Source organism: Perca flavescens, chromosome 3 (genome assembly GCF_004354835.1).
Source record: "Perca flavescens isolate YP-PL-M2 chromosome 3, PFLA_1.0, whole genome shotgun sequence".
Taxonomy (NCBI): Eukaryota; Metazoa; Chordata; class Actinopteri; order Perciformes; family Percidae; genus Perca; species Perca flavescens.
In genome coordinates this window covers 22,067,223-22,076,801 of record NC_041333.1, presented here as the reverse complement: position 1 = coordinate 22,076,801, position 9,579 = coordinate 22,067,223, and the positions used below count along the sequence as shown (strand labels likewise).

General features: G+C 41.5%; 2 protein-coding genes across 3 annotated transcripts; both read right to left on the bottom strand.

The window, feature by feature from the left end:
* Positions 1 to 28: 28 nt before the first annotated feature.
* On the bottom strand, positions 29 to 4,178 carry slc19a3a (solute carrier family 19 member 3a). 2 transcript variants are annotated; one of them, XM_028573390.1, is made up of 7 exons: positions 3,469 to 4,178; positions 1,885 to 2,120; positions 1,244 to 1,784; positions 1,025 to 1,103; positions 643 to 835; positions 392 to 533; positions 29 to 293 (listed from the first exon to the last, which is right to left on the bottom strand). In XM_028573390.1, exons 1-7 carry the CDS (start codon positions 3,613 to 3,615, stop codon positions 147 to 149), a joined length of 1,485 nt encoding a protein of 494 aa, XP_028429191.1. In that variant the 5' UTR covers positions 3,616 to 4,178; the 3' UTR covers positions 29 to 146. The 2 variants fall into 2 exon arrangements, with proteins under 2 accessions (XP_028429191.1, XP_028429192.1); XM_028573391.1 differs by lacking the exon at positions 3,469 to 4,178 and adding an exon at positions 2,875 to 2,908.
* Positions 4,179 to 4,559: 381 nt separating this feature from the next.
* Positions 4,560 to 9,485, bottom strand: slc19a3b (solute carrier family 19 member 3b). Its single transcript, XM_028573985.1, has 9 exons — positions 9,336 to 9,485; positions 8,974 to 9,153; positions 8,482 to 8,647; positions 8,081 to 8,324; positions 7,726 to 7,877; positions 6,254 to 6,446; positions 5,861 to 6,002; positions 5,392 to 5,589; positions 4,560 to 4,637 (listed from the first exon to the last, which is right to left on the bottom strand). Exons 1-8 carry the CDS (start codon positions 9,483 to 9,485, stop codon positions 5,437 to 5,439), a joined length of 1,380 nt encoding a protein of 459 aa, XP_028429786.1. The 3' UTR covers positions 4,560 to 4,637; positions 5,392 to 5,436.
* Positions 9,486 to 9,579: the final 94 nt, after the last annotated feature.

Here is a 9,579-nt window from a genome sequence, read left to right as displayed (position 1 = left end):
ATATATATATATATATATTAGTGTTCATATTCATGGTGTTGCAGTCAGTAATTTGAAGCTTTAAAATCAGCATGTTGTCACTTAGACACAGTGGAGACCAAAAGCACAAGTGATTATATCCGCTGGTAGTATCAAATCCCTTGGATTCAGAATCTGTGTTCCTCAAACTCTGGAGGTTCATTTTTGACTGAAGGGGTGGACTCCTTGTTTCTCTGCGCTCTCCAAATGGTAAACAGTCCCCGAAGTGAAAAAACAACCGCGATGAATGAGAAGTAGCTGGCATATATGGTGAACTGCGAAAGAAGCGTTGAACAGTGATGAGTGGACATACAAACACTTCTGCTATATCTACTGAAGGCCTGACTGACAATTTTCTGATCAGACTTCTCACCTGAGGAATGATACCCAGGCCCAGTCCTCTACTGTCCACCACAACAGAAGTGATGATTGTCTGTAAAGTCAATGCTCCAAAGTTGTTTGCTCCAAAGACCAGTGCATATCTTTCCATTGACAGGTCAGCTGCAATCTGGTACCTAAGAGAAGTATTGTTTATTTAAATGCACTTTTTTCCTGTCCTGCCTGCAATAAAATTAGTCTGAATCATGGTAAAACAACCTATTTTATATAGTATAACATTCTTACATGGCTATTGTTATCAGCAGCATGTACAGGCACTTGAAAATGACATAACCAGCGTAGCAGACCCAGATGTGGCCAACAAAGGTCATGAGAAAGAGTGCTGCTGCCCCGAGTCCAGAGAAACCACCAAGGGCCAGCTCTCCCCATTGTTCCCATCTCACCTCAGTAAAGCCTATACCGTAAGCTGTTGCTGCACCTGCAAAACATTGATTTAGGATTATTGTAGTAGGAATTATAATTTAATAGGCACAGAGATGATGGCTCCGATATCTATCACACAAAAGCTGTCAAGCAATTCACCTTTTGTAATCAAATATGATATATAATGGAATAATTAGTTTCTAGTATATTCTGCACTGGAAACCTTTTATGTGATGTTGCTTACTCAACAGGTTGGACACTGCCTCCACGCCTCCATTGTAGATGCTTAAGTTCTGAGAAGGCTGCACATGCTCCCACAGCACCTGCAGGATACATTGCAATAATCATTTAGCTGATCTGGAAGTCACACAACTAAGTGGTGATCACCGGATAAATATGTACATAAGCAGGTGTGCAGCTTTTTAATTTTCACTTTTTTGTTTATGTTGACTTTGCAACTGACCTGCACATAGTTGACAGTCTGGTTATAGCCGCAGGTGGCCATTGCCCACCACACTGACCAGTAGAGCAACTGTCTGGAGGAGTAGCACTGGCAGAAGTCCCTCCACAGCAGGATGAGGACTTGGCTGCAGCTCTCTGCACCAACCGACTCCTCAGTCCTATCCAGTCCCACTCCTGCTTTATCCTCTGTTTCGGTTTCCTCCGCCTTCTCATCTCTTATTTCTTTCAGGGATATCTTTGCTATGCTTGTGTGTTCTGTTTCATCCCAAGTCCCATCTTCATGCCTCTTTGCTCCTTCTGTCCCCGTTTCCTGACCAGTATGTCTGCGATGAAAGAACATACTCTGCTGTGGCATTGGCAGTAGGCAGGACACGAGGAGAGCGATGGCGGTGAGAACTAGAGTAAGCACCAGGATGTTGTTGTAGGACATGAGGTTGAAGCTGATGAGCAGCTGGCCCAGCACGGAGCCCACTGTGTAGCCCAGGAGCTGGACACTGCGGCAGTAAGAGGTGGCCTTCCGGTACCTCTTCTGATCCACCACACTGTAATAAGCAACATGTTCAAAATGTCATGACGTCTGTCCTAACAATGCAAAATTCCCCCCCCATGCCTTGCTCTGCCCTTTGAGCTAAAGTACATTACCTGTAGATGTAGGAGAAGTAGGCCACCTCGCTGGCTGTCACCACCCCGTAGAAGAACTGCATGGCCTGCATGGCTGATACACTTTTCAGCCAGAGTAGCATTGCTGTGGTAATGAAGAGGGTGACACTCTGGAACACCACCACAGGCTTGTAACGCAGCCAGTCAGTCAGCAGGAACACCGGCACCAGCACAGATAGGTAAGAGTACGTCCACACTGGGAAAATTTGATTGTTTACCTGATGACAAGAACCAATGGAGAAAAAAAATAAGTGTTAAAGAGCTACACTCACCTAAAGGATTATTAGGAACACCCTACTAAGACCGTGTTTGACCCCCTTTCGCCTTCAGAACTGCCTTAATTCTTCGTGGCATTGATTCAACAAGGTGCTGGAAGCATTCTTTAGAAATGTTGGCCCATTTTGATAGGATAGCATCTTACAGTTGATGGAGATTTGTGGGATGCACATCCAGGGCACGAAGCTCCGGTTCCACCACATCTAGAAGATGTTCTATTGGGTTGAAATCTGGTGACTATGGGGGCCATTTTAGTACAGCGAACTCATTGTCATGTTCAAGAAACCAATTTGAAATGATTCGAGGTTTGTGACATGGTGAATTATGCTGCTGGAAGTAGCCATCAGAGGATGGGTACATGGTGGTCATAAAAGGATGGACATGGTCAGAAACAATGCTCAGGTAGGCTGTGGCATTTAAACGATGCCCAATTGGTACTAAGGGGCCTAAAGTGTGCCAAGAAAACATTCCCCATACCATTACACCACCACCAGCCTGCCCAGTGGTAACAAGGCATGACGGATCCATGTTCTCATTCGGTTTACGCCAAATTCTGACTCTACCATCTGAATGTCTCAACAGAAATCGAGACTCATCAGACCAGGCAACATTTTTACAGTCTTCAACTGTCCAATTTTGTTGAGCTTGTTCAAGTTGTAGCCACTTTTTCCTATTTTTAGTGGAGATAAGTGGTACCTGGTGGAGTCTTCTGCTGGTGTAGCCCATCCGCCTCAAGGTTGTGCGTGTTGTGCCATGTGATTGGTTGATTAGATAAATGCATTAACGAGAAATCTTACAGGTGTTCCTAATAATCTTTAAGGTGAATGTATATTGCATGTAAGATAGGATATGCATTTCCTCGTAGCCAGGGGCATAGCACACATGTCTGGACCCTATACAATAGGTATTCTCTATGGACACTTGCCCTCATCCATGACTATTCATTCTAGTATCTTTGTGGGCCCTCCTCACATAAAGGCTCTGTATACTCAGGGCTTCTCCTCTCAGTCCTACGACTCTGCTCATAGCAATAAATCAAAGGGTTTTCAGCTTAACCCTTGTGTTGTCCAACACAAGGGTTACTTCTGTTTACTTTGTTGAGAATTGCTCTCTAAACCCTGTCTCTTGTAAAGTAAGTAAGTAAAGTTTATTTCTAGAGTACATTTAAACACAGTTTAAGATGACCAAATAGCTGTACAAAAAAGCACTAAGGTGCTGTATTAACCCTCGTTTTGTCCTTCGGGTCACAACAAGGGTTACGTTATTTAGTCATTGTCTTTGCGTTTCTACCTGTTCTGTAGTCAGATTCTTCTCCGGTCCTGTCAAGTATGGGATGAGGAAAGGCTCCAGAGGTTTAACTGTGCTGAAGAATCCGTAAATGCACAGCAGAGTAGTGGGATACCTCCAGTCTGCCCTCCACCTCCTTACTGCCTCCATATTCTGCCGTTCTTCTACCTACCTCAGGTGTTTATGTTCCTCTGCATGCTATTATTTCCGTCTTGACTAGTTGTAGGAAACACTAAGGTTGTGTAAATGTTGAGATTATTTTGTCAAAGAGCAGCGCGACCCTGACGGCGCAGCTCAAGCTGAGATAAACGTGCCACAAATCAAACTGTCAATCAGACAATTTCAGCTGCCTTTTGTACCACCTGTGTGTAAGTCCTCTTAAGGTTAGGCTCTAAAGTCCACACTTATGATACGTTGAAAGTAGTTGATAAAGTTGTTTGGCTGAACCCATGGTGCACCTTGCATCATGGATGTGTTGCACCACGGAGACGTAAAGTTACACTAACGTAAAGTCCACTACCCATAATATTGTCGCAAAAACTGACGTTTCCACTTTACCGTGGCCAATTAGTGAAAAGCAATATTCTTGATGTAGTGTTAATAATTATTAACCAGCCAGCATTTCAACGTTTACGTCTTGCCGCAATATTACCATTGAATTTGTTTTGATATTGCAAAGAGAATCCACGTGCTTGTTCTTCTTTTAGGTTTATTTACGGTTGGCAAACAACGATTTAGTACATTACCGCCACCAACTGGTATGAAGTGTGGATCAGAATTTAATATCCATTATCTAATATATTCAAACATATAATAATGATAAATAAAAAATAAATAACTTCATTCTATTGTAGAAAATATATTAGATCACAATGTAGGCTACTTTTACTTTACTGTGAGGTTTTGAATCAAATTACTTCTTCAGTCCTCATATTTGTAACAATATAGCATAATATACTCTATTTCATCTATGCCCACAGTAATCACATTGTATTATGCTTACCTACATAGAATAGTGTAGTCTAGTGTGTCTAAATCTAAGTTTTGATATTATTGTCTCTTCTCTCCTCTCCTGTTCCTTCCTGCACATCTCATTTCTCCTGCTTTCCTTTGAACTCTGTAAAAAACATCCTCCTTTCCTCTCTTCCTTTCATTGCTTTTGCCGTGTGATGCTGTGTGGCAGAAAAAAAATGCTGTATTACTGTTACTGAGTATAATTCTTTGACATGATTTGCAGTTACTCCCAAACATTGTATCATCTGTGTTTCCCGTGTTTTGACGGAAGTTAGAGTCACTAGAGGGGCCAAAGGCTACACGCCATTGACAGGCAACCAAACAACATGCTCCATGTCATAGATTAAATTTACAGATTTCTCTGGGTTTGAACATTGTTGGTAGCATTTAGGATGATGTAAGTACACTTATATAAATATAAACATATATATATACCATACAGTCGTTTTTAGACATTTTAATGCAGAAATGTTATATCTTTAAGTTGTAGCTGTCACCAAGTCTGCTGCCAGCAGGTCAGAAATCCTCTCCGCTCGTGGTCAACAAAAGCGTGAGTATTCAAAATCAACATAAATATCAAGATTACAACTATTTCAGCTGGTGCAACCCCTTAAAATGTAAGTAGCGTGTGAACTCCAATAAGAACTTGCGTTTAAACTAGTCTACGTTTGAACTTACACATAGCTGGTGCAGCGCAGTGCAGGAATTTATCTTTATTACACTTGACTAACCAGTAATAATTGCAGCTTTATTATGCTGTTTGGCTCTGTAGATTATTGTAAAGATAACAAGTTGTAGAGGTAATATGGAAAACACGCATTAGTCAGACCATTGCTATTTAGAAGCAGTCATTAGATAACCGTAATACTGTTGATGTAGGCTTATTTTATTTCAAACAAATAGAACATTCACCTGATGTTTAGTATTATCAAGATGATAACAGTTTGTTGACCTTGGTCAGAAACGCTCAGCAGAGATTACCACCACACTAGACTCTTGTTCCTTGGTTTCAGTGTGCTCTGCTTTGCGTTGATTTATACAGGCAGTGTAGGTCCCTCGAATCAGAAAGAGCACTGAGATGACGGCATAGTAGCTGCCGTAGATGATGAACTGCAGAGAAAGCCCTCAGTCAATCTCAACATTCTTATTTCAGTCATGATATGGATCATCAAACCTGTCTGCATGCAACAGTGAATGATAAACACCAGGTGTCACTGTCGCCCTCTCATCACATTTATCCAACAGATTGCTGTTGCAACTTATGCTGCTCATATTCTTGATTCAGAGTGAGCTCAGCCAGAGATTGGTAGTGTTACATTTCCTGTATTCTGCCATTTAATTAAAAAAGTAATAAAAAAATAAATACTGTGTATGCACATACCTGTGTCACAATGTCCAGTCCCAGTGCAGCTTCATCAACAACTATGACCGTTATAATGGTCTGCAGGGAAAGGGCTACAAAAGTGTTGATCCCGAAAGTCAAGGCGTAGCACTGCATGGAGAGGTTGGATGCGATTTGAAATCTAGAATGACAAAGTGGTCATAATTTCTGAGAACTATGGTAGCTGCTTACACTGTCATAGATATTTATAAGCAATGCACAATAGAGCTGTGAAAGGAAATCAACTTTTTTGGGTGACTTTTTAAACAAAATTGAGTTGAGTATGTCATTTTAGGCTTCAAGCTGTGCTGTTCCTCCATCTACAGAGAGGAACTGTTTTTGAAAAACATAAGAAATAAAATTTGAGTTGTGGAAATTCTACAGTTAACTTACGTTGTGATGGTGATGAGAAGCATGTAGCAGGACTTAAATATGACATAAGCAGCATAGCATGCCCAGATACTGCTGGTGAGCGCCATCAGAAACACAGCACCTGTCCCTACGGCTGAGAACAACCCTAATGCCAGCTCTCCCCACACGGCCCAGGTCACCTTGATGTGGCCCACGGAGAAGGCTGCTGCAGCACCTGGCCCACGGAAGACAAGGATGAAGGGATTAATCTGTCACTCCAGTGGACAACACCTGCACTGTGCCTGTGCATCCTTGTTTCATTCATTTATTAACCTTAACAACAACATTTCTTTCATTGAACGATGGTACAAACATCAATGTGGCTTCTTAAAAAACAAACAATGCACACACATGCCTTTGCTGGCCTCCGCAGCACCTGCCTTTTATGATGAACCACTTTCACCCAGCTCTTGGAATCAACTATCAGCAACAATCAAAGAATCCATTACTCCTAACTTTATCTCGTTAATTGAAGCAATTACGCTTCTTCTTCTCATGCTGAGCCAGGTTGAGCGTAAGCCAACAGGACCATGATGCTGCTATTCCCTTTTAAAATCAATAGACATTTCCCATTTAATCAGGCATCCTGTATAGCCTAGAATGGCATGGTTGTTTTCTTTTAATTGCAAGTTTTTATAGGTCTGTGTGCCATCAAACATGGCAGCTTTTAATACCATTGTTACATTTTATTTTGTTGTGTATAATGTGGTTGTGCTGCAGTCTTCTGCCATTTCCTTAATTGAAGTGACAATCAGTCACCCCCTGCTTCTATGAAGCTCTCGTTCTTCTGTCAGATACAGTGTACAAAGCAACTTTCACTCTTTCATTAAAATGTGCTTTTGTCCACATTATTCTGAGAAAACTCAAATCTTTAGTTCATTACTGGTTTGTCCCATTTCCACAATGTTTTTGGAAGGTAATATTTATTTAAAGGTGGTGATAAGCTATAGTTTTGTTATTGTCGACAAACTGAGGAAAACCAAAACCAACAATATTTAAGTCTGTTAATACTTTCTGACTTCCCGACCCTGTGGCCCTCAGCCCATTCTTTTCTATTAAAGATGTAAATCTTCGAAAAATGGTAACAAATATATTCTTTAGTTTTTGTTAATTCACATCATTTCATACAACAGCTGGGCTGTGTAGTTTTTAACAAATATTACTCAAACTATTAGGGGCTATTAAGTACTTACGACATCAGGAGAGACAGACAATACTTATTAGTAAGTTAAATTCATTGTTTATGTTGGTCTTTTCATTGGATCTGTTGATATTAACAAAAATCTAGACTATCACCAGACGTATGCTTTAGGATCTGCACATAATGATACTGAAACGGAATAAAGTATAGCTCAAGTATGATCTTACTAGAAAGGGGAACCACAAATGTTTTGTGTCTTTCTTTCTGTATGATTTTTTCTATTACGCACACACACACCTGCAACCAGTCTTACCTACAAGGGAGCACACAGCCTCTACACCTCCGTTGTAGATAGATGATGATGCAGATGGTTCTATATGGTCCCACATTAGCTGGGTGTAGTTGAACACCTGCACGTAGCCAGCCGTGGCCAGAGCCCACCACACAGACCAGTAGATTAAATCCCTGCATGGTGGCCATTATTAAAACAGATTATAACCATGACTGTAATTACTGTAGAGGGGTATCCTACTAGGTGTCTGCTCAGCAGAACTGTAAAGTGTGGTGTGTATTGATAAACAAAATTGTATAAATGCCTGGAAGAATATGACTCCCTGAAGCTTTGCCATAGTAGATGGCCCGCAGTGGCCACATTTTTCCAGCTGCACCAGCCAGCGCTGCCATTATGCTCCATCTTCTCTCTCCCTGAGCCAGCTTCATCCCCAGCCACCACTGGTTCCTCAGGCACATCCACTCCCAGAGGCCCCTTCTGTTGGGACTGCGAGCCCACTGCTTCTGTCTTTATCCCTTTGAAAAACAGGCTCCTCTGGGGCATGGGCAACCAGAAGGAGATTAGAAAAGCCATGCTTACCATCCCCAGAGTGATAGCATTGATGTAGAAGTAGTCCACTCCTATTGATTAGAGTTCATACTTCATCAGTGCTTTCTCATATTGCTCAAGACTTTTTGTAATAGCAGGTATTTATGATCTGTTTTGAAGAGTACTGTATTCTTCATTTTAATGTGGAGAAAATACAGAGATACAATACTTATCTAATATTTACCCTACCTGCCAGGGAGACCAGCGCTTGGCCCAGGCTGGCACCAAATGTATACCCAGTTAGCATAGCACTGCGCAGGTAACCAGTGGCTCTTTGGTAATTCTCAACTGGAATTACGCTGTAAATGTAGGAAAAGTAGGCCACCTCTGTGGAAGTCACTACAGCATAGTTGATCTGTGGGTGGGATGGAACAATTGTTAAAGAGATTGCACCCTGTAATGCAGCACCTTGTGCCAGGAATGAATAACATAATGCAATCTACTTTTAGAAGTTGTTCTTGAGTAATATGCAACAGTGCAGCAATACTGTATTATGTCATCAGGATTAAAATCTTTTGCATTATCTTTTTAATTGGCCTAACTATCTATGTCAGGACACACAACACCAAGTGCATTTCTAAGTGCTGCAGTTTTGATTATTCTGAATAAATCTAAAGTATTATGAAGAATATCATTACTATTCAACTCTTTTAAATCATATTTATAAATTTTTAAGTGGACCTGAAGGAAGATCATTGCAGGCAGCCCCGGTGCAAAACAGAGCAGGATATAGTTGGTGACCAGGAAGAGACCCTGTACCACAATGAGGGGCTTGTGCCTCAGGAAGTCAGTCAGGAGGAAAACGGGGAAAAGGAAGGCGAGGTAGGAGTACGTCCAGATAGGGAACAGGTAGTTAGTCACCTGTAGGAAACAACAATTCTGATCCAGGCACACTATCTGTCTATGGCATGTTTCATTGTCTCAGTGGTTGGTCTCTGATAAGAGCTCCTAATGAAAGATACAGTACTTAATGTATGCAGGCTAAAGAGAAACTCTGTGTACGTGTGTGTACATAACAGTATGTATGTGTCTGCCATGCTTACCACTTCTCCCGAGATGTTCTTGTGTGGTCCAATTAGGTATGGTGTGAGGAAGGGCTCTGCTACTCTGCAGTTAGCAAAAAAACCATAGAGTGACAGGACTGCAGTAGGATAAGCCCAGCTAGAGGACTTCAGTTTGGCCCAACTGCCCATGCCTTCACCTCAGCAGAATTTCCCAGAGATTGTCTTTAGTTTTTTATTTCCAGGAGTGCTGCCTGAGCACCTTGTTCTATATCTGAAGCCTAAC